The 25,019-nt window shown below is 49.9% G+C and overlaps 1 protein-coding gene across 1 annotated transcript in view; it reads right to left on the bottom strand.

Annotated features, from left to right (window-relative positions):
• Nucleotides 1-899: 899 nt before the first annotated feature.
• Nucleotides 900-25,019, bottom strand: part of GNAO1 (guanine nucleotide binding protein (G protein), alpha activating activity polypeptide O) — a 76,242-nt gene continuing 52,122 nt past the window's right edge. Inside the window, exons 4-7 of the mRNA XM_010180007.1 lie at nt 12,327-12,455; nt 11,515-11,644; nt 4,839-4,992; nt 900-1,087 (exon numbers count right to left, since the gene is read on the bottom strand). Of these exons, the coding sequence (XP_010178309.1) occupies nt 900-1,087; nt 4,839-4,992; nt 11,515-11,644; nt 12,327-12,455 (601 nt within the window). The remainder of the gene's footprint in view (nt 1,088-4,838; nt 4,993-11,514; nt 11,645-12,326; nt 12,456-25,019) is intronic.

A 25,019-nucleotide genomic window follows, 5' to 3' on the forward strand; every position in this document is an offset into this window, starting at 1 on the left:
GCTGGGAGGTGCTTTGGGAAAGGCCAAAAGTGCTCAGGTCCCCATCAAGACCTCATCCCCGGGGCATCCTCGCTGCCTACGCTCCAGGGCTCCAAGCCCAGCAGCTCCGTGGCATCCAGCAAAGCGCCCCAGAAAAGGGGTTACCGAAACCACGAGACGAACGTCAACATTAACGCTGAAAAACCTGAGGTAAAACTGTTACTGGTAACGAATGCTTTCAGAGAAGGCTTAGTAGGTTTTGTTACTGTGTCCCTCTTACTCAGGCACCAGCAGAATGCGACAGGACTGTTTTCACTTGTTCAAATAGCTGGGGAAAAAGGAGAACGTACAAATTCAAGCTGTGTCGGCTACGCCCGGCCCCTCCGGCTTTGGGTTGGGAACTGGAGCCGTAAGGTACCCTCAAAATGATTAAGTTGTATCTAGAAATTCCTAAAGGAATAGTGTTTTTTTTTAAAAAAAAAGATAAATAACAGGAGAATTAAAAATATCCCTTAATTTCATATTTAAAAAAAAAGCTTTCAGTTCCAAACTACACTGCTGCTGACCAGTATTTTAAGGCTTTGTTTTCTTAAATTCTTTTTAAAACTGAAGTATTTTTGTCTTTTAGCGGCTGAAACGCACTTTGTGGGGAATGCGTTAGCTCCCTCTACAGCGCTGTGAATTGGAACGGAGGAGCTGAACAAGGCAGCAAGGGAATGCACCAAAAAGAAACCAAAATAAAACAAAACAGGGCTGGGGAAAGCAGAACTCGCTGCAAAGTTTTCTGGGACAAGAGGAGGGATTTAAGTATTTCTTCCTCAGCATCTTCTGAGGAGGAAAAAAAAAAGAGAGAGAGGACCTGTCCATGGGACCAGAGGATGCTCCTGGCTGGTGTGAGGAGAGGAGGGGAGGAGAGGGCTTTAGTAGAGTCCACAGCCCCGCAGGTTGTTGGCGATGATGACATCCGTGACGGCGTCGAAGACGAACTGGATGTTGTTGGTGTCGGTGGCGCAGGTGATGTGTGTGTAGATCTCCTTGTTGGAGGACTTGTTCTTGCTCTCGTACTGAGCCTGGATGTAAGCCACCGCCTCCGTGAAAGAGTTTGGGCCTACAAGAGAGCCAAGATGGAAGGAAAAAGAGCGGGTTAAAGCAATGCCGTAACCCTAAATCTGTAGGGTGCCCGCCAGCACCCCGCTGTAGGGACACGGGGAGCTTGTATGGGGGTGCTGCAACCCAGCTGCCCCATCTCCATCTCGGGGATGGGCACCATTACCACCAGGATTGCTGCAAGGGAGGAGATCCTCTCTGACTGTCAGCTCAGCTGTATGTGTATCCTGGGTTGGTGTTCATAGTCTACAGAGATGAAGTGGATGAGGGAACTGAGTGCTGAACAGGCTATGATGGGAAAACCAGGAGAAATTCCCCATCATGTTGACAAAAAAAGGAGAAGAAACCTGCTGGGAATGTGGTAAGTGCTTGACCTGGGGGAAAGGCTTAGTTTTTTTTCCTTTTTTAGTTTTTTTTTGATTAAAGTTTCAGCTTTTGATGGAAAAGAATTGAGGGCAGTATTGGTAACTGTGCCCTCCTTTCCCTGAATTGCTTAAGAGAAAAGGACATGAAAAGATCCAACCCCTCTTACAGGGCAAAGTGGGCTTTTCTCAAAAAAAAAAACCCCAAAAAGCTAACCCAAAATGTCCCTCTTTTTGCAGAATTAGGACTGCAGTACCCTCTGCTGAAGCCGTGGCTCAAATCACACCACGAGGCGTTTCTTGTTTCGATGTCCAGAAATGTCTGTGCCAAACCTTATTAACCATCAGGTTTTGTGTCAAAAAAGTCCTAAGAGCCATCGCACAAAAGCGCAGATCCTTTCTCATCTGGGCAGTCTTGATGTTGCTTACACACACACACAGACAGCTCATCACCTTCCACGATGCTTTGCTGATGGGAAATGCTGTTACCTGCCAGAGAGAAGCTTTCTTGGGCTTGAGATTCGCCGTGGTTGAAGGCCGCTGATCTGGGAAATCACTTGCACTTAGATGTACACTCATCGCTATTTGAAGACACAAGCTCACGAAGGCCACGAGACTTGAGAATACGCTTGAAATAAGACAAGCCAGATGTGTTCTGGGAGCAAGCTCTTGCATGAAGACCTGTGTAAAGGATTTGGGAGCAGATCCACATGCTGCACACCACCTGGAGGGTATTTTACGGGAGGGAAGTTGGTTGTTCAAAGGCATGAGGGTTTTAGATGCTGGATTCCTTCTGGGAGAGCAGGGAATCACTGATGCCAGCTTGGTTTAAAACATGCTCCGGATTCTGCTGCTGCTTCGCTAAGTATTGTGGATTAGTTAAAAGCATGAGTGAATTAAGGAGATGGAAACAGTCAGTGCTCCAGCATACAGCAAGCAAATTTGTGGATGCAGCCTTCTAATAATTCTCTGCCAGCAGAACTAATGGACATCAGAAACTTCATTTTATTAAAAGCATTTTGTGGAACCGACTCGTGGTGTTGAAAGTCCACTTGTTTGATTTATAAGCTTTCATCAGGTAATCCTTTTTAAGTCCAGGGCGACTTTCTAATAGTGCTGCTTTTTGACAAGGCCACGAGGGCTTCATCCTCCGAGCCGCGGTCAGCAAAGCAGGGGTGAGCGTGCTTAAGTGGCTGCTCGGGTCTAAAACGTGGGCTTAACGTTAGCACGAGCACTTCCACAGTTTAATGGCACTGCTGAGTGCCTGGGAGCGAGACATCCTTCACCTCTGATGCAGGTCCCTGCTGGAGCAGTGGAAGGACTTCCAGCCTTCAGACTTGCAGCCCTCTCTGATGGCACGAGAGAGAAAAGAGGTCTGTGGAGGCTCCCTGGCATTGTGATAACTCCCAGCTTCCAGAAGAGCACCTCAAAGGAACTCACGGCATTTTTGGGGTACTCTGAGATGTGGGGAGCGCTGGTTTGGTTCACTTGGGGCTGAAGTGCTCCAGAAACAAGCTGTATTTATTTTCCTCTGTGTAAGTCAGCTGAGAGCTTAGCTACATGTGTACGAGGGTCTGCCTCCCCCACTGAACTCCTCTCTCAGGCTGGGAAGGCTTGGGAAGGAAAAGTTATGTCTAAAATGACATCCCCTCTTGTTCCAGTCTCTCTGCCTTTAGGGATATTACTTCAGAGTGGGGTTCTTGGGAGACTTCAGTGAAGAGCCACAAAAACTGGTCCACAAAAACGTGATCAGGAAGGAGTGAAAGGTGCAGGTTTGCTTCATGGAGAAAAGGGAAAAAGGAAGAAGGCATGATAGAAATCTCCCAGTATATAGAAGTGCTGCTACAAAGAGGATGGTGATGGGCTGCTCGACAAACCATCCAGCAGTCCAATTGGCACCCGGAAAAATCTGGGGTTGGCACTACTGTGAGCTTTCAACTGTAAAGACTGTGAAATTTCCATTATTAGATCCTTTTAGACAAACGTGTCGGGAATACGTTGGTTGTGTCTGGACGAAGCAGATGAGTAGACGGCTGAAATGTGTCGGCAGCGACAAATATGCAAACCTTCCCCGGAGAGGAGGCCTGCAGATGTTCTTCTGAATTCAGACCGAGTCGCTGAGCGCCATGGCCATAGACCATTCAGCCCAAAGCAGCAATGATGGATCGCTTTTGCCTATTCACAGTGAAAAACCAAGTGCTCAGAGAGAGGAAACTGGTTAATAATTTGTTGGCCTGCCCAGAAATGTGACACTCTTGGTACTCCCGGTTCACAACTATGTTTCCTGACAAAGACATCTGCCTCTCTGTCTGTTGGCTTGATTCATCTGGATGTCTCCGGTGAGCTTAAATAATTCATGATGATAAAAGTTTATTTTTATGCTGTCTCGGAATGGTAATGAGGGTTTGTGGAAGCTGGCGAGATGCAGCGGGAAGTGGCAGGGTGCAGCTGCAGCCTTTGCACGGGTGATGTGTTCTCATCAGCAGCAGGTCAGATGCCAGCAAAAACAAGGACTTCTTGCAAGCAGCCTTGTTGAAAAGCCTCTGCTCTCATCTCCAAGTATCATTAAGGTCTCTTTCTCCCCAGCCAAGCTCAGGGCAGGGCTTGCTGTGGCTCTTGCCTGGCTGCACTCTGGGTTAAGAGGTGTGGGTGGCCAGCGCACAAGAAAATCAAGCGCCTTGTTTTCAATCTGCATTTGACTGGAAGCGTTTCCATGTCTGGATGCTTGGTGTCAGCGAGCCTGAGAGGGAAACTGGGCACCTCCTAAACTACCGTGATAAAAATTCACAGCCTTAGCTGAAGCAGCCAAGCTGTGGGACCTGCTGTCTGCGTGCTGGTGCCTGGCAGGACCCACAGAGGGACCCTCGCTGTGGTCAGCAAGGACCACAGGGAATGAGATGGGTTATGAGACAGCAGACTCCAGCCGAGGACAGCCTAACACAGCCCGTGTGTTGGTCTCCCAGAGACCAATTACCCGTTTGCGATGGTGAAGCTCACTGTGTCTCTGTGAAAGACCTGCGGGAGGGTTCGTGTTCCTGGGCAATGCTGGGAACCAGCACGGCTTCAGGAGTGTGCTGCCAGCCCCACACCTGCAGGTGCTGGCTCGGCGTCGAAACCGCCGGTGGGGCAGAGATCAAGCACCCCAATTAGTGGGGGTGGCCCTTTGCTGGCCCAGAACTTGTGTTTAAGTCATCCTCACTCTTTAAGTGGACCACTAACCACGGTGGGGGTGATTCTATGGCATTTATAAAACTTGCAGGGGAGAGAAGGGGAGCTTTAGCTCTGCATCTTTAGCCTCGTTGCCTGCACTACATGGCAGTATCAGCCTGGATGAAAAACGCTCCGTGGTCCCTTTGCTATGCATTCCTGTACAGCCAGCTTTCTCATTACCTGTGTACTCTGGAAAGCAGATAGTCAGTGGGGATTTCTTAATTTTCTCCTCAAATATGTCCTTCTTGTTTAGAAAGAGGATGATAGATGTATCTGTGAACCATTTGTTGTTGCAGATGCTGTCAAAAAGCTTCAGTGATTCGTGCATGCGGTTCTGCAACAGAAAGGAGAGATCCCATCAGGCCAAAGGCAGCGACCCGGGGACGCTCAACATGTAGGGAAAACAACTAAATTAAGGAGGAAAACGAAAAAGAAAAGCTACAATATACATAATAGATTTATGTATACACAGAGCTGAACATATACGTACACAGATGCAATCTCTATGACATCTGACATACACTTAGTGACTTAAGGGCATTTGGCTATACAGAGCTGTTTTGATTTTGCATAGCGTGTAATTTACAGGATCCCAGCTCACAGAAATCATCATGCACCATGCATGGATGGGGAGTTACTTCAGCCCTTCGATCAGACTGAGGTGTCGGTGAAGCTCATGCAGATTTTCTAAATGGTTTTAATTAATTTTTTTCAATTTTAACAGTTTTGGTTTGTTTTTTTTCACTTTCTCGAGCGTGTGTGGCACACAATTGGTTGGATACATTAACCAAGGACTGGCGGATCCTTGAATTAATCTAGAGTTGGAAGCAGACACCAAGGTGACACAATTTTGGAAATGACCTTGCCGTGACCTTTGCCTGGTTTTGTTACTTCGTTTAGTGGTGCTGTTGGGCTTTTAATTGTTTTAATTTATTGGTTTAGTTCTCTTGGAAGATGGCTCAACAGAAAGTGTCTGGCAGAGAGGGAAAAAAAAGTGCAAAAGGAGGAGGAAATAGTATAAAAAGGGGAAAAAACGTAAAGAAGGGCATCTAAGAACAACCAGAGTGGGAGTCAGGCAGCTACCACGGACGTTAGCTCATGCCTCTAGAAGAACGTGAGCTGCTCGCCAGCACAAGAGCCATATGTTCGAATGCACGCACAGCGAGAAGTCAGCTTCTTGGTTATGGATCATGCAGAAAAAAAAACCAGACAGGAAAGGAGAGAGATAAAAGGAACGAAAAAGAAAGACCAGTTAGAAAGCTGCAAAGTCCGCCACAGGGTTTTATGGTGGTGGAAAGAGCTCACGGCAAAGTCAACCAAATGTCATGTTCCCTGCTGCTTTCAACTCTGTTTTTTTTTTTGTTTTTTGCTTTTTTCTCGGTTCAAGAGAAGCTTCATACCTGCCAAATTTGGTTGGTCTCTCAAATGCTCATTTTTTGGCCTTTGTTTGGCTAGATAAGGTCAGACGGCCGAGGAAAAGCTGCGGAGGCGCCGAGGCTGGCGATGTCCGGCACGCGAGGCCGACGCCGGGGCGCGCACGCCGGTCGCGTGGCCGTCTCTCAGCCGGGAGCCGGGGAGCGCGGAGAACAGGCGCGGTGAGGACGAAGCACACCCAAGAGTCAGGGGGTTATCAAAGGCAAAGCACGGCACAGGCCGGACCGGCTCCTCGGCTTTTCCCAGAGGCATCTCCTGGGGACAGCACCCCCCCAAACCCGCTAGCGCACACACGAGACCAGTTACAGCGACCGCAGGAGAGACGCTAGAGACAAGAGGGCTGCGCCGTCTCGTTGCTGGAGGGGTTTTTTTGGGGTGGGTGCAGTGCGTTCCCCACCAGGTTTGGGAATTGGGAGCGGTGCAGGAGACAGCAGGGGGCTTTCACCTCTCTCCTGCTCCGTTTCACACCCGCGCTGGCAGCATCATTGAGGCCAGCACTTTATTGATCAACGCTTGCCTTTTCACAGATACGTTTTGGCTGCTGCTGGATGATTTATTTAGATACAAGTGGCTCTGTGGATGAAGGAAGCATCCGATCTGACCCAGAGTAAAAACAGAACGCGTGCGATTTGCTGCACCGATAGCACACGCTTCGTTACCAGACTGGGAATGACCGAGCAGCTCCCCACCGTGCATCCTATCGACGCACGGGGAAGACACGATCACGTACCAATGTAAAAACACATTTACTTATTGGGTCTCAGCTGCAAGATGTTGCTTATCTGGACCATCCCATGTCTGCGTGCTGTTTTGGGCTAACTCCTTTTGTACTGGTTGGTGTGGGAGCCCCGGAGCAAAGCTCCTCTTCGCTACTTGTGGTGTCAAAAGTGTAACCATGTAGAAACCTGCAAAGGTTTTAGTACAGGAGATCCTTGGCTACCCAAAGCCTTCGGGAGCAGAGGAGAAAGTGGAGGGTGGTCAGGGGAACAGAAAGCAAATATAATTAACCGTTGTTTTAAGCAGAGTCCCTCAGAGAACATTTTTTAATGACATTTTGATCACTCTTACTGATTTAAAATAAAAGCACAGAGAAACACATGGACGCTGCTCGCGGGTCAAAGCAATAGCTCATCTGCAGCAGCCGGCCTTACCACGCTGCACCTCGCCAGCCCTGGACCACGCTGCACAGCCCCAGCAGGGAGCAGCGGTGCGTGGCTGCACCTCACGGCGCGGGAGGCACCATGGGGACACGGGTTTTGGTTAAGCAACAGAAGCTGAGGACTTCTCCTGAGCCGGGCTTTGCAGTTGGGAAGGGCTCTTGAAACACCGGCTTCTCAACGTCACTTCCTATTTCAAAATCAGCATTTGAAATCCTTAATGCTTGCAAATACTTCATACCCCGATGGGGAAAGCAGCCCCATCAGCCACGTTACAGAGGAATAACCACTTGTCCGTTACGAATTAAAAGCCCAGTTAACTTTTCCTGCGCAGGATGAGACAGAATTGCTTAGAGCTGAGTTCAGATGTCGCTCCACAACCGCGTTCCCATCGTGGATGTGAAGGGCAAGCAGCTTTCTACTGAGCGTGAGGGAGAAAGGATGCTGCGGTCAAGACTCGGAAACACACTCACAAAACCCATCTTTTTTCACCAGAGCATGGGAGGAGACCCGGTTATTTCTGCAGCACAGAGTCGATTCAACCTTTTTTTCTCATGCAAACTATAAGGACGCTGACAGTTATCCTAAGCACAGAAACTCCATATCCCCCCTCTGGCTGATATTTCCTAAGATGCCCAAGCCATATCCACTTGCTCTGTCACTCCTAAGGCAATTTCTGAACTCTGCAATTCAATTTTCCTTGCCCAATGGCAGCAGAGAGCACGCTAACCAGGTCATGCAATGAAATAGGAACCAACAGGCCAACACTAATGCACACCAAGGGTCACCAGCACAGCGCCTTCAACCCATCCCATGCTCAGCCACGGGGACATGAACAATATTTGTGTGTCTTGGCTAGATATGGATGACCTAAATATCTTCATTTCAGAGGCGGCAATGTGCAGCACGAACATCTCCCTCTCTTGCCATGACTCCTTTGAATTTGTGAGGAAAAAAAAACCAGAGGACAGTCATGCTTCCCCCGACAGGTCTCATGCCATCGCTGCCTTTTAAAAATCCCACTAGGAATTCAATTCAGAAGGAACAACGTAAATCCACATTTGCTCATAATCTTCTCCAGTTTTACCAATAAATATGACTGCTGTCCCCCTCCCAGGTTACAGATCTGAGGCTTTTAGTTGTCTGGGGCAATGGGAGCGGCTGGGTTCAACAGCACTGGGGGTTTCTATGCAGTCTCTATGGGTGTATGGGTCTAGAAATCACAGATGCAGAAATTTTTCTTTATTTTCTTTATGTCTTTCTGATCTGGACATAGGAAAGCACTTGCCTTCCTTGACTCCCACCACGTTGGTTTGTGTGGCAGGGAACTGTAGAGAAAATATATCCCTTATGAAACATTACCTGGTCTCAGGGAGCGATGGCTTAGCACACCACAGCCCTTTTTAGCTGCTGCAGGAGCATGGGTGCTCAGTAATTTAAAGCAAAGAGCGCAACACACCACAAAAATACTTAATGAGCATAGAGCTGCGCTTTACTTTTAAGGGCAGGGCCAGGTGAGGAGGTGCTTTACCCAGCCTTGTCTAACCAGCTCTGTGCTCAGCCTCCTCTGAAAGGATTCACAGCAAACCTGCTGTTCGTGAGCCTTTTTCAGCGAGACAAGCCTACAACCACACCAGGCCCATCGCCCTCACGCTAACTGAGCTTAACAAGGCGAGCCCCTGCTCCATGGCAAAGTCTGGCTTTATTCTGACTGCAGCTTCACCCACCTGAAGCGTGGTTTGACTCGGAGAAGAGCAAAAGGCCCCTGTGAAACCCTGTGCACGTGGTCAACAGGGTGCTGAGCTGTTCTTCCTACGCACCCAGCTTCGCAAGCGGTTTTTTGGGCACCTGAGTTGCAGTGGGGCTTTTCCCCTCTCGTGGCTCCACACCAGCAAGGAAAGCTCGACAAGTCCTTCCATACCCACAGAGACATCTGTCCAGCCCAACAAACTTCAGTGCCTTAACACAGCTGGAAGTGCCCGGACCGCAGTAAGCATCTCTAGAGAATGAAGACAAGGAGCAGCATCCAGCTCGCTCTCTCAGCTGCCTCCTCTTTGTGTTTTCTAAGTGAGAAGCAATAAAAGCTGATTTACGTCATTAAAGCCAGCAGATGTGACGGATGCAGACAGACGGCAAATCAGCTGACCGAGGAGATGCTGCTTTTACTGCTGGCTTTTTGGAGAGGAACCGCGTTAGCAGGGAGGAGACCGAATGCTTGGGGGTTCAGCTGGGAGAGGGTCAGAGCCTGTGGACGCTGTGTTTTCCACCTGCCATTCGTGCTGGGGGGATAACGGGGCAGACAAGATCCCACAGCGTCATTTTTTTCCCCTGTTTGCATTGGCCTCACTCAGGGTTGTTTATTTGGGTTAGGCGGGGGCGATGCTGAATCCTTTCCCCGTTTACGCCGAATGTGTAAATGAACAGCAGCTGCCTCTGCCCTCCTGTTGCTCAGCATCCCCAGAAACGCTTTGTGAAAAGGGATTGAAATAGCAAGCAAATGTCAGCGCTGCGCCAGAGAGTGCAGCTCCAAATTCGCTCTTGCGCCCAGAAAGCGGTAGCAAGGAGCAAGGAGACCAAATTTGAGGCTGCACAAATCCCTGTTTCTGCAGCAGGGGAGGCTGAGCTGGCACCCTGCTCGTCACCGGGGTGGTACTGGGTGACAGGCAGTCACTGGCAGAGCTCAGCATCCCCAGGAGTGATGCTGTAACCTCCATCTCAGAGGAGCTGAGTTAAAGCTGACATTTAAAATGTGGTGTTGGCATTCAGGCCCTTCCATTTTGAGCTCCGTGGCTTTGAATCACACGCTCTGCCTTGTGTAGACTGGCACCCAAAGGTGACCTGGATTAAAGGCTGCCTTTGGCTTTGCAGTTTGGGTGTCACAGCCCAAGTTACACCTACAGAGCATCCTGCTCTCTGCTCAGATCACAGCTTTGCTCCCTGCTCCATGGGTATGCCCTCTTCCTGTGCGTACTTCTTTACCTCCTGGGTGTGCTTCCCCTGCCCAGCTGCAGAGCTCTATGGGGTTAAGCTAATGGGTGAGTTTCTTCAAATCATGTCATGGAGATTTTGGTTTCTTCCCAGTAAATCCTACAGGAGTGAGCATCCTTGAGCGTATCAGAGCCAGGGTCAGAGGGAGGCGACAACTGAGGATTATAAAGAAGCGGAGATGAGAGTGTGTGGGGTGTCTCAGTCAGTCTGGAGGGACACAGACATAATTTTATTATCACCCTGAATTCTGGCATTGATATGACCCAAACAACCAGGTGATGACTTCAGTTTGCCAGAGCTCATAAACCTGACTCAGAGGCTAGAAACTACAGCCCCCCCAGTCTTTTTGGGAAGAGATGACCGATAGCTAATAGCAATCGTTCCCTCAATTCATTCCTGTCAACAGCTTTCCGCAAGCCTGACATCTTTACCAGCAGGAGAACGGAGACCCTGAGAGAGACAGAGCTGGGAAGTGACCCCTCCACGCTGCTGCAGACTGGGCGCAGGTGAAATCATTACCAGGTCTGAGTATGGCCTCCTTCCTTTTCATTAGACAAATGCAACTGGGTGCCTGCTGCAGCCGCTGTTAGTCTCAAAAGCATGCATCCCCATCACACCAAATGAATGGCCAGAATACAGTAATGACTCTTCTTACATCCTTTCTGTGAATTTAATTCACTTGTATTAATTGCACTCTAATGCCAGGGAGCACACAGCTCCTCGCTAGCTTTATTTCCAGATGGTATTTTGAGCCTAATGTCACAGTGGGAAGTCATAAAAGCTCTCCTAGAGCAAATTACCTGAGGAATCAAACAGTTCCAGTCTCACTCAGGAAAATGAATTTCTGTAACCCGAAGAAATAGGTTATATCCCTAACCCGAGCCTGCCTCAGGCATGCAGGGCTGCCCTGCACCTCTGCACCATGGCATGACCGCTTCCTTCGTTTTGTTTTTAAAGCCCACCTTGCTATATCTCCTCTCTTTCTGGATACAGAGTCTCGTTAACACATTTTGGAAACACACAGGTCAGCTAGAAAGGAGAAATAAAACACCGCGACTTTACCAGTGCAAATAAGCGTTACCTGGGCGTGCAGGACTTGATTTTGAAGACTGTGGAGGAGGACAAATCTCCCCAGGATTTCAGAGTCAAGGGGCAGTGACTGACAAAAGCACATTACTGTAGCACCCCAGTGAGCATTCGTTGATGTCTGAGGAGTTGCTGGCTACGAGGTATCCCGTAAAGAAGTGTCGGGGTCCCCAGGACCCAGTTAGACTCACCGTGGTTTCATCTTCATGGAGCACCTGGTCGTAGCCACTCAGCGCGACGCAGAAAATGATCGCTGTGACATCCTCAAAGCAGTGAATCCACTTCTTGCGTTCCGACCGCTGGCCCCCGACATCAAAGAGCCTGCGGCACAGGAGAAGACCATCAGTGCCCGCTTGCTTTTAATTACGAGGAGACTTTAGCAGCCTTGGCATTTTCTGACCGTATGGTCCCTGGAAGGCTCCAAACACCAAGCAACAGGTCTTTCACCACTGGCTTGGTCTCCTCCAGAGCCCGGAGCTGAGGAGGACCAGGAAGAGCAGCTACAGGCAGAGATCCTCAGCACCACGCTGGGTCCCCAGGGGTCTGCAGAGGTGGAGACCATGCGCTCTTAAGTTTTATTCGCTCTAAATACTGCATATGCAGCTTTCCGTCTTGCCCTTTTCTCTCTGCTGGCTGGCAACACGAGGGTCAATGTACAGCATTAGCACATTTAGACCCGCTTCAGAGAAAAGATCTGGCCAAATATTTTCACATTTATAGCTTGGTCAGACCTGGGGCCAATCTCACACTATACCGCCCAACAAAGTGGTGTCATCTGGGTTAGCAGAAGGTACCATGGCCTCCTCTCTTAAAGACAGGGATTTTCAAGACAAGATTGCCAAACGATCCATGTTGTTGACCCCCCAAATGTCATGTCCTCTGCAGTGAGAGCCATCCGTGTGTTAACCAGCAATTTAACACTGTCTCCTTTGGGAGCTATGGGGAAACCCTATGACAAACAGATGCCCTAAAAATTGACCGGTACATGCAGTTTTAGACTAACCTGAAGTGGAGGTTTTTGAATGTGAAGTGGGTTTCTACAATGCCAGTTGTTTTGACCCTGGTTCGGAGGATATCCTGCTCTGTGGGCTGGTAGTCTGCAGCTCCGATCCGATCTAAGCTGTCTAGGTAGCTAAGAAAGGGAAAAGAAAAAGAAAACAGATAAGAATAAGACACATGTTAATCTTTGTCAATCTCAGATGAATCCTTCAGCTTCCTATTAATCTTTTTCAATCTCATTTTTCATGGCTGAATGTATTGCAGCAAAAACAAAACCAACCAAAAAATCCTATTCTGGCCAACAAGAAACGTTAACAAAGCCCACTAACCTAAGTATAAAATCTGATAGTGAACTGAAAGCAGGAAATTAAGTGCGCATGTGTCGCGAGCCCCGATTGCAATCTGTGAAAACACACAGTGTTAATATTACTTGCTATTTTTACTCCCTGAGGGATGAAGGTCCCAGTCGGTCCATTGTGGCAATGCTGTACACACACAGGCTTTTCTGTGAGGGTTTATTCAGACGAGGGGTTGGGGCATATAGGTCTTGCTCCCAGAACAGAAAAGTCGAGTCACCTCTGGGAGATGCTTTTGTCTCTGCTGGAAGGGAGGGAGAGGGGGCAGCTTGCTCGGATGAGACGCCTTGTCTTCAGTCAGCTCAAATTAAGGGAGATGAATCTGCCTGAGTAAATCGCTGCTCCAGTTTGAAATCCACCATAGGGCTGGCACAGCGGGAGTGCGGCGCTTGGACAGAATCCAGGGGCCCGCTTGGATGGTGATAATCAGGGAGTTTAAATCGGGGGTTTTTTAGGGGGTGGAGGACAGATTTAGCTTTCTGAAACACTTGAATGGTTTAAAACATTTACCCTTATTCTGCTCTACGCTTAAAACGTATGAACATCGGCGATGCTTCCACAGGCTGAAACTTTGGGTAGGCAGTCCTGTCTTGCGGTGTGAAAGGTTTTCGTAGAGGAACCCAGCAGCTGTGCACTTACGACCACAATCCGTTTTTCATCCACATTCAAGACAATTTTTCAAAAAAACGCAGCCCAACTAAATCCAATTCATAAAGAAAAGAGCAATTTGTTTTGGATTACAATTGAATACACATTATAAACACAGAGCCGCATCACCCAGTAAAGTCTTTTCCATCACCGCTGAGCTGCACGCGGACGCTCCAGTTCCTCTTAAAGAGGAGCTGATGTGCATTACAGGGCCTGAACGCCCACCTCCAGCCCCAGGAGCATCCATCGAACACACGGGAGATGCTTCCAGTGCACTGTGAATGCAAGAAGGCAGCTCTATGCATGAGCAGAGGCCTGGCCCGTCCATCCCTGTGCTTCTGACAGCTTCGATGTTGCAAGAGGATGGGGCAGGAGGACGCATTTTAGGGGCAAGATGGGGGCTGCCCAGTCAGGTATTAGGCAGAGGATGGCAGCTTTGCCCAGCGCAGCTTGCAGAGAATAACAAAGTGTATTGAGAGGAGCTGTGTATCTGTACATAAGGAAGAGACATTTTTGTCCCTGGTGAGGACCAGTAAGTGTGAGCTGGAACCACTCACATAAGCTCGCCGTGATGTCTGGGCTTGACTTTCTCTTCCAGTTTAGCCAAGTGTGATTTTATTAAAACACGTTTAGTCCTGATGAGCAACCTTTTCACACCGACTTGCTACTGAGCACATTTCCCCCCTGTGCCTTGCCAAAGCACATCCCACCAGGCCTGAACACACCGCCCTGTCCTGCTGCTGGAGATGCTGCACCAGAGGGCAGGAGAAGGCTTTTCCACCTGTGTCCTGGAGGGAGTGCTCTGAGCCAGCTCCTGCTGCGCTGGGGCCGTGCACTCTGCGACTGAGAAAACTCATTGCCATCGGCTTTCATGCCTACCCTGCAACCTGAAAAAACAGACAACCAAACTCTGCACTGAGGTGAAAAACAAACCTCACCCCGCTCACATCGCCTATCTTGGTTACCCATCATTTTTACCGTTCCTTCTCGCTAAAGAATTACAAGAATCGCATCACCCAGAGAAAAGTGTGTAGGTTAAGCAGGCTTATTTTTTACTGTGTCCTTTTCCAAGCATTTAAAACCACTGTGGTTTTGTGACAGATGCTCCCTTAATAGCCTTATGATGGGCCCTGGATGGATGAATGGGGCTTCATTTGAAATCAGATCCTCTGCTGTGACGGCCGAAGCCACGATCACTCATCTATTCACAACTGGTGTCAACTCCTGTTATTTAAGAGACAGCTGCATTTCTTCACATGTCCCCGCAGACCAAGGCAGCTCTGCAGAGCCGTTGTTCAGAGACCTAGGCTCTCCTCTGGCCACAGGGGCAAAATACTTCAAGGTGACCATAAAAAGTGGAGGTGTAAGAAAGAGAAGGATTTTCTGTCCCTCTTGTGGCTTTTTGCAGTACCCTAAAGACCCTTCTCACTTCCTCCATCTTCCTTTTCTGTATCTTCCTATGATTCAACTCTCCTCAATTTAATGTTCCTTAATAATTATTCTTGCCTTTAAGATCCTCCTTTAATGCTGGGAGTGCAGCAAGTGAAGAAATCTACTGCAAACCGGTTAAAGGGCTCGGCATCACAGCAGCACAGCGACGGAGGAATCTGTTACTTGGAATTACTGCCTTCAACGTGTGATGATCTGCTTGTGAACAGCAGCATCCTTTAAACCCCGGGACTTCAGGGGGGTTTCATTCTTGCTACCGGCATGCACAGCCCACAGCTCTACCATGTAGCATTCCCCTAGGCTGTCTGACACCGAATTAGCTCCAGATTTGACCGGATCCTGCGTACATCCTGGCTCTGAGGCTTGGAAAGCTTCAGCTCCCTTTGCATCCTTGGCTGTGGTGCTGCTGCAGCCTCATCTGCCTGGCTCCACCCCTGTTACTCTGCGGGATCAGAGGTTTAGGGGAGCTGATGGAGCCTGCCAGCCTCTCGAGGGGGCAGAATTATAGCGACAGAGGGGGAAGAGCTGGGCAGGATCCATCCCACCTACCCTCTGGGCACCCCAGCTCTGATACCTGCCTGCCAACACACCTTCTGCCTTTTCTCTTGGCTCTCCTCATCGTTCTGTGTGTGTTTCTCAATGACTTAAATTCCTTCAGCTGCCTGGGTCTGCTTTTTGTCTGTTCCTGGTAGTCTCCATGAGGGCCAGCCATCAATTTATATGAAGATAGACAACATTTCAGTGCCGGTTTTGAGGCTGCATTCCAGAACTGTTTACTCCTCTGGCTGCTCTCCCCTGGAATTTTTCTCATCTCAGGCTACAGCAGACTGTTTTTTTCCCCTGGACTTGGCCACAGCTGAGCTGGACCCCAGCAGTGCCTGTGCCCCACGAAAGTCAGCTGGAGGAGTGCGGCATGGGAACATCCAGCTGCAGGGATGGGAAGCTCAGGCAGGCTGCTGCTTGGGTGCTGAGCTGATTTGAGCTGTGTTTTGATGCTGAGCTGATTTTACCTACTGCTTGCTGTCCTCGCTTCCTGCTGGAGGTATCTCTGAGACTTCACTGGAGTGCTGGTGCTCCCTGCCCATGCTGGTCCAGTGGGTGCGAGCCTGAGCTGGCAGAGGGTGGGATGTTCTGGGGGTGTCACCTCTTTGGGAATAGGGAAACCCAAATGGGGACAAATTGCTCCACGTGGCACTGGGTGACCGCACTCCTGGCATGCCCTTTGAACTGCAAATCTCAAGGCCAAACTGTTGCTGGAGATAATGAGTTGTCGCAGCCAACAGGCTTGATGACACATAATCCCCTCAGAAGCTGGCATCTGTTTAACCAGCAGAAATCAGAGCACTTTGGAGGCTGCAGAGCGAGTGCTCGGCTCTCCCCCTTCCACATCATCTCGGTTGCACGGTGCTGCCATCATTGCTCCTTCCACTTCCCAGCTCCGGGGTTTGCACGCTGGAGTGGAAGCATATCTGAAATGACACATCAGCTCTTATTTGCAGCCCGCCTTGCCCAGGGCTTGCAGGGGTTAACAAAAAAGCTGAGAAAAGGTTAGAAGGTTTTTGAGTACATGAGTAACCCTCTAGCATTTATACTCCTGAGCTGAGCAGCTCCATTACTGCTTATATCTTTTATCTCAAATGCTTTGTTTTGAAACAGATTGCAGGTTTCTGAGTCACTCAGTTTATCAGGCTCGGGGAGGTGAAGCCTGACTATATTACGCTGCTAAAAGCAAAATGCACAAGAAATGGCATTTCCCAAATACAGGGAGAGGAGCTCATCGAACTGAGGCTACAAAAGGCAGACACTCTAGAAGGACTACCTAAAATTAAATATCTCCACACAGTAATATTGAAAACAGGGAGTAAATGTAGTTCCTCGTGCCTTCATTTGCTGCTTCCAGCAGCCTGTGGCAGCAGCACCGTTGATGCTGGAGGTGCTGCAGGCAGAAAGGCCTGTTGTCCAAGTTACCCCATGGGAACAGAGGTCGACGTGCAGTGCGTGGACAGGGAGCCCTCCCCGGGCACTCTGCCACCACGGGAACCTTCTCCTGGGTTTGTCCTGCCTATGCTGATGGCTCCTCTGGCTGCCTCCTTGGACGGTGAAGTGCAGCTGAGGTGGCTGGCTGTGGTCAGAGCTGGATACCAGTGGGAAGGCTTACAGAGACCTACATTCACGTGTGTTGAGGTTAATGGGAATAAAATGGTTCAACGTCTGTTGGGGTTTTCTTGCCTCAGAGGTGATATCTTGGCAGTCTTTTTGCGCCTGAGGTGCTCACACCATGCTGAGGTTGAGCTCATGTCTTCAGTGCTTGAGAAACAGCAGTGCAGTGGCAGCCACAGCCTGGGTCTTGGTCTGGTTTGCAGGCAGGGGAGTGGGAACTTCAGGAGAGCAAGCCTGGAGGCAGCAGCATCTTCCCAGTTGCTCCCCCTTCCTCCCAGTCCTGGCCTCTGTCCACATCTCCTCCAACAAGGAAAGGCCGTGTGTGGGATACCCCAGCCTCGTCTCGTTGGCTTGCGTTGTATTTGATGGAAAAAGCAGATCCCCATTTGTCAACAGACGCAGCTGAGTCACCGCTGGGTTATTTTCTACTCCGTGTACAGAGGCACTCGAGGGTCAGCTCCAACATCGAGTCCTGGCAAATGCTGAGTTTTTAATCAAGGTTGTGATGAGCAGGAGTCAGCTCATCTAATTCCAGATGCTAATGTGAAGATGTCTCCATCTGAGCACTCCTTGTTCATGGATGGAAAGTTACCTGCATCTGAGCTTAGCTGGTACCTTAGCTGCTTCTTTTCTTCTTAAGTATATGTAAGCAGTGGGCTCAGGGAGTGTCAGCAGTGACTCTACACCAGCATAGTAAACTCTTGTGGTGTCTTCCACCAGAAGAGAAAAACGGTGTGGGTGCTGCTTTCTGAAGGTGTGACACAGCTCGGTATGGCCACCCTGGGCAGCCGGTGCTGGGCAAACACCAGAGGTCATGGCACTGCTGTGTTTTTCCTGCAGGCACCATGCCCAGCCACATCTGCTGGATTATTTCAGGGGAAGGGGAAAAAATAAAGCCCAGCTCACTCTCAGAGCCCAGCACTCATCCAGTACACACAGTGGTGATGCAACACATCTTAAATAACCATCCGTTATGAAAGGCTTGAAGCGTAGCCAAGCAGTGGCACGGTGTCCCTTCAGAAATCAATCCCACCTAAGGGTAAGAGGGAATTCCTGGACTTCAGGCAACATGTTTTGAGTTTCTGGCTGCATCTCTCCCCTTGGCTACTCCTGCCTTTACAGAAATCACATGAATTACAGGCAGGGTCTGCTGTCCTGCCGCTGCTCTCAATGATAAATCTCATCTCACGTTCAACCAGATGAGAAACGGGCATGGACGTACCCCAGCTTCCCTCCCCTAAATCCAACCAGGGCCAAGCCACTGCTGGTGCCTGCTTCTCGCAAGTTGCTACCTGCCGGGATGACGGTCACCGGGCCCAGCGACTGCTGGGGTTATTTTCCTGAATTAATCCTGCTGGATGCCCTGAGTTTCTATTTCTTTCCCCTGGGAAATGAGGAGGACGGTCCATGCTAGTAAAGGTCCGTGCCAAATCTTGACAGAAAGGATGCTATGTTGCGATGCACCTTTTCTTTTGCCCCGCACTGAAGCAGGGCTGTACAGGGCTTGCACATCAAGATCAAGTTGACCAGGTGATATTAATACTAACGGCAGGCAGGAGGAATGAACAAAAGCAGGTTGGAGTTTAGCTGTCCTAGTTAGATCTGCAGTTTTCCAAGGCGTGACTGGATCCAGAATCATTTTTAGCATCGCGTGCGGATGAGCAGAGTCACTGAATAGCACCTGTACAGCACAGGTACTTCAGGATACACGAGGAGCCAGAGCTGCTGGTCTCCAGGTATAAGCTTTGGTTGTCTGGTCAGCAATATATCATGGTCTTGTTACTGCTGGAGTAAGAGGACACCGTGGTACAGTTTGGGTTTGTGAGCAGAGAGCTCTGCTTTGGAGGAAAAGCCAACCCTAACAACCTACCCCGAAACGGTTTGGGAGCAGCTCTGGGAAAGCAGATGTGGGCTCATCTTTCTGCAATGAAAGTTGAATATCGAACGGTATGTAAAAGAGGATGATAAAGATTTCTTGAACGTATTGGAGCCCTTGCAAAAGAGAAAAACAGTGCACCTGGATCAGATCAATGACCCACCTAGTTTAACTAGTGTCCAAGAGCAGATGTGGAGAGTACAAATGCAGGGTAAGTGTGCAGTGCTCAGACAGCTCCCCCAGCCTCCAGTACTTCATTTGGATAGCAGAGTTTCAGAGAGAAGGGTGTTAACTCTGTATTTATCACCCCTCAATGATTTTTCTTCCAGAAATGTGTCTAGGTGGTTTTGGAAGCAATGTAAACTTCTAACAGCCACATCTGCAGCCAGGAATTTCCCAGCTCAGCAACAGTCTGTTGAAAACTGCCTGTTTCTGGTTTTGAAACTGCCAAGTAAGGGTTTAACTTTGACAATCATCGTATTGGAACAGCTGTCCTCTCCCTCCTCCCTGTTTCTCTGTACACATTTGCATAGACCTCCACACATCCCCTGTGGAGCATCTCTGCGCTGTCCCAAGACATTCCCGCACAGCTTTCCAGAGCCTTTCCTCACACCCGGAAGGGGTTTTCCTGACCTCCTGGATCCTCTCCAAGATGGGGAAAGGAGCAAGCCACAACTGCCTTGTTCTGTATGAAACCGTCTGCTTTAATGGCCACTTAATACGATGCTGCTTGGAGAACCACACAGTTTAACACCAGCCCCCTTGGAGCTGCTGCACTGGGCAGATCTGGTGAACATGGTTTGCTAGCAGTGGTGTGATCCTTCTAAAAGGGGTCCTCATTTGAGCAATGTCACTGTTTATATAAACCCTCTGTGATTTAATCGTCGTTTAGCGCAGAGCTGCTGACCACAGGGCACCTTCGCCTTCGTTTTCATAAGCAGAAGATTTGCACGGGGGCTGGCTGGGTCTTTCCAGCAGTGCTACGTAAACCCGAGCCCGCTGGGATGACGCACGGCTCTGGCTGTGCAAGGTCTCCTCTCCGGGTGGCCCTGCATGAAGGTGTCCTCCGCACGCCAGGGCCAACGCAGGCACTCGCTGGGCTTCCTTTGGCTGGAGCAGAGGAAGGCTCAACAGCTCCAGCCTTGCTCTTGCTTTATGTAAACCTCTGCTTCCTTCTGATGGCCAGCTCTGAAGGACAGCGGCTGAGCTGGAGCAGGGCTGAGGTGTGGTGGGACTCGGCACCCTGGAAGCGAGCAGGATCTATGCCTAAATCTTTATGCAACAGAGTAAGTGGGTTTGATGTATTTTTTGTTTTAATTGCTCCAGGACTGCTGCTCTAAACCTGCTGACAGTGGAGCTGATGGCTTTCTATACTGTAAAAAGAAAAGGAGAAAGAAAGGAAAGAAAAGGAGAGGCTAAAAATAAGCCACGGGGAGTTCGGGATAATGAAGAGCTTGTTCTGGGAAGGCGCCCTGATCAGAGGACGCAGCCCCCGCGCTGCAGCGGGGCTCCCGGCTCATCCGCACGAGGCGATGGGTTCACTTGTGCGGCATTCGCCCACTCAGCCCCAACAGGAGAGAGACATCGCCAAAGATGCAAAGGCTCACTGGCCCCTTACATCGCACGGCAGCCGATTCGCTTTAGCCCCAAAGCAATATCGAGAACTAATTACTCAGAATGACTCCAGCCCTGGAAAGCAAACAGCTGTGACCGCAAAGGAAACCAGGCTTAGGTCGGCCACTGGCCAGGGAGATTGCTCAGGGTGTGCACCAAGGCCCAGGACGTCTCTTTACACACTTGTGGCAGTAGTGGAAGTAGCATTAATGTCTCCGTTTCTAAGCTGGAAGGAAAAAACTAGATCTAGCTGCAGTGATTTTGTGGTGTGAGGTGTCTGCCTGCGGCAGGGATAGCACTGGTGAGGGATTTAGATCTAATGCGAGGAAGAAAAGCATTAGTTAATGAGATCTGCGCTCTCATATCGGGCAGATAGAGGATGCCCATCTCTGGATGACGGCGCAATTATGAAGAGTGGGGTGGGTCTGTCGGGAGCTGACTTCAATTAGAGGCCTCATTTATACCCTTGCCATGTGGAGGAAGATGGGTTGCTGGTGATGGAGTAGGAATCATGTTTCTGGATCTTCTCATCTGTCCATTTTCCTGACCTATTAGCAAGCTATAGGGATTTCTGCTTTCAAATCCCATTTAAGCATCCCTGCCAGCGGTGGGTACCCAAATCAGCCAATGCTCTGTCACGGGCAGATGTGACCTACAGCGAGCAAAAGCAAAACCCAGAAATTTTACCCTTGGCTGCCCACTAAAAATGTCTTGGTTATCCCAGACATAGGTGGATCTCTTGGGCACGTAAGATCTGCGCTGTGCAAATGAACTTCCCGCTCCTTCTCAGCAGCTGTGAGGCTGTGGCTCCTTGGAGAACGGCCTTGCTTGTGGTATTGCAGCATTTTGTTTCCAGTCCAGGCTGGATCCAGAAGCAGAGACACATAAGGGAAAATTCATGGTGTTTCTGATCCCTTTAGAAAATGTTCTGTTGAATTGCTGTTTGGAGAAGATTTGTTTGCCGGGTACCGAAATAGCTCAATCGTTTCCACCAGGGAAGGCTGTCACCTGGGCCAGGCTGGGCTGGCGAGGCATCCTGCTGGCCACTCATGGTTCTTTTCTCTTTCTCGTATAGGCATGAGCAACCTCACAGAGATCTGTAGTCGTGGCTTTCTGTCCCCAGTCAACCACCCCTGGAAGGTTGGGCTCCTGCAGCCCACCTAGGAGCGGTTTGGGTTGCTCCTGGGTCTCAGCAGGAGTGGGCTGATCCCTGTGTTCAGCTGAAGATGCATCAGGGACGAGTGAGTGATAAAATCAGCTGAGGATGCTCCATACGGGACATCCCAGCTCCAGAGTTGGTGCGGGAGATGAGCTGAGGACACCACCTCCAAGGCACGCCTACGTGGTGCGAGACGTTTGAACCAACCCAGGAGCGCTTCACTTCCAGTGGGAGGATGGAGCTGGCCCGGAACAGCGTTAGGTGTGGAAAACCTCAGGAGCTGTACGAGACATCCTGGACTTCATTGCCAATAAACGCTTTTGCTGAGCTCCCTCTTGGCCGCAGAACGGGAGGAGAGCATCTCCAGCAGATGGCTGCTTAGCGCAAGCATCACCCTTGCCCAGCCCGCATCTTTCTGCTGCTGGAGCACCTCAACTCTTGCTGAACGTGATGGACGTGTCCTCCCAACCTCCCACTGGAGCAGGGAAATGTTATTAATCACACTTGCTTTAGGAGGAAGATAAGTATTAAGGGGTAGATGACTCGCCTGAGGACGCGATGGGAAGCCTGTGGTGACGCTTGGAAGCCAGTTTGGGTTTCTTAAATCTCAGCCAGGAGCTTTAACCATAAGACCTTTCTGTACTGAGTTTTATAACCCTTAAGCAATATTCTTCCATGCTTTTAATACGGATTTTGCCCACGTAGGGGCAGATACTGGTAGAAATCTGCTGGCCTATTATAAGAAAGAAATGTATTCCCTACATCAAGGGCAGCCCATAAAATGGTGTTACAGTCGATGGTTAAATTGTAAGTTAACCCAAGACTTTGAATAGAGATAAATAAATGCTTTTTTTTTTTTTGGTGAACAGAGAAGGCTGAAAATGGATGTTGTCATGTACTTTTCTGCTCCATCCAATATAATTTCATGCATTCCTATACGGGTTTTGATGAGTTCTGCAGATCAATGACACTGCATTTAACCACAAGCTAAGCAGTAATTACAGATGCATGCAAGATTTATTCATCTGGTGGCACTGCACCAGCTGATGGAAGGATCAGCCGTATCCAATCAATGTTTGAAGCTTCTCAAAATAAAGAGCTTTTTGGCTCCCATTGCAAAGCGAAAATAAAAATAACCCCCTGGATCCCAGGAGTGCCCCTTCATGTCCATACAGGGAAGGCTGCGGGATGGCTCTGGGTCCCATCTGCACCAGCGCTCATGCTGAGCCTTGCCTTTGCCCACCCATACACCTTGTTCACGTCAGGTCTTCTTCACACTCACTGAATGACCCACTTGTCCCTAGGGCTGGGGATTGGATTGAGAGATTTACGGTGGAAGTGAGGAAAAAGGAGGAGGATGAGCAGTGCGGAGGAAGGAGCCAGGGAGTGGGCAGCTCCAGCATTCCCCAGGATCATCTCCCGTGTGCCAGGGGGCATCCAGGCTCGGTGTGTGCAGGCCGGGCGCCAGCGTGATGTGCCACGCTGCGGCGCGAAGGGAGCAGCTGGGGACTGCGGTGGAAACCACGGAGGTGCGTACTGTGGCTCCGTTGTTATGGGAACACGTGGCTGGGGATGCAGCATTGCTTGTTTCAAGGTAGATACTGGATTTTGTCCACGTTTTCTTCAGGTTTTCCCTGTACATTGCACCCTCCCGTGGAGCAAAGCTGCTTGCTCCCCACTGTCACCGCGAGATGCCCCAGTGAGCCAGGGAGTCCTGCTCAGTGATGCTCTTTGCTGGGACTTTGGACAGGGCACCAGTGCCAGATTTCTGGTTAAGCTGGTGGAAAGCAGCAACGCATCAAGCGGAGTCAGCAGGGTCAAAGTAAAACCTACAGCTCTCCCACAGCACTTCTGTTCTGGGGCAAGGGAAGACAGAGAGGGATGAACAGACCAAACCAGGCAGAGCAGGGGTTTGGGCAGAGGTTGAGACCACAGATAACGAGATGCAGCTCTTCATCGTGGGTTGGGAAGACTCTGACGTCCCTAAGGATGGTCCCTGGGGCAGGATACAGGTAGCTGAGCTCCTGGGTAGAAACATGTAGCTTTTTTTCCTGAGTTTATTTGTAACTTCCATGTGTGCGTCATATCTTTGTTTATCTATTTTTGTTCAATGAGACACTGCTCTGGGGATTTCTTAATGCAAAGTTGCCACTTTCAGTGTTAGTTCAATTCGAGCAAAGATTTTTTGCCTGGACTCAGGTACCAAACTCCAGCTCTCAGCAGCTGCTGGCTGCTTCTGTCTCCTTCTTCCTCCTGTTCCTGCCCGTTGCAGACCTGGCCTCGCTGCTCAGCACGCTCCCTGGTGCAGCATTTCTCTTGTTGGGGATTGCAAAGACAGTGGAGCTGTTTAGCTGAAAATGTTTAAACTGACATTAACGCCGCTCGCTAGGATGTGCTGGCTGGTACCTTCCTCAGCGAGGATTTGGAAACGGGTCTTATGCTATCGTCAAACCTATCGTCAAACCTTACGCACCAAGAGCAATAACCGAGGGACTGGGAAATGCTGATTTACGCCACTGAAAGTGCTGTCAGAGCCTCAGAGCTACAGCGACTGCTCACAGGGTGTTTCACAGCCTGGGCTCGCAATTTTGAAGCACTGAATTTCTTTTCAGCGCTGGTGGTCTCACAGCGTAGCCCAGGAGGGAAGGGGTTACAGTGAGGCAAAGTGCATCGTGAATCCCCAGGAGGGCTTGGACTTAACCACCAAAACCCGACCTGACACTTCCTTGGCGTGGCTCCACGGTGCAGCCTGGGCCTGGGTTCTTTCTCCCCTGTACCTTTTCCATCCTCTCCCAGCAGCATGGAGAAGGTGCTGTCTAAAATCCAGGCTCAGCACCATTTCGCCTCTTTTCTCCAATAAATTCAACCTCAGAAGAGACCCCCAGTGACCTCAGAGGAGGTGCCTTCTCCTCCTCAAGCACTTAAATGCTTGAGATGTATCGTGTCTGGAGAAGGCACAAGTGCGAGGATTTTGGCACAAGGATGGGTGTTTGCTCTGCTGCCCTCCAGCCTCCCTCTGCTCTGAGCTGTGCAGTGGCGACCAAACTAAGCAGCCCTGCCCAGAGCCTGCGCCTGCAGAGCGGAGTGAGCGTGTGCCCATCCACAACAGCCCACACAGAATCACGCCGAGAGCCTGAGCACTGGGCTGCCGGGGGGTCAGAGGCATCTGGGAAATTAGAGAGGTTTCTGATGAAGGCTGGCAAACTAGGAGTTGTGGGTTTGGATCTGTGTATTGCACCAGTGGTCTGAAGGCAAGGAACAGATCTGGAGAAGCTGAAATAGCAGTTTATAGGCATTCTCAGTGTTGTTTTTACTCTAATACAGTGCCAGGTTTCCTCTGATAAGCCCCACGTACCCAAACACGAGCCTGTGCTGCCGAACCCTGGCTGCATCTTCTGCACAGAGGAAGAAACCTTGCAGTTTGTCCTTTCCCTC

Source organism: Mesitornis unicolor, unplaced genomic scaffold (assembly GCF_000695765.1).
Source record: "Mesitornis unicolor isolate BGI_N332 unplaced genomic scaffold, ASM69576v1 scaffold11512, whole genome shotgun sequence".
Classification (NCBI taxonomy): domain Eukaryota; kingdom Metazoa; phylum Chordata; class Aves; order Mesitornithiformes; family Mesitornithidae; genus Mesitornis; species Mesitornis unicolor.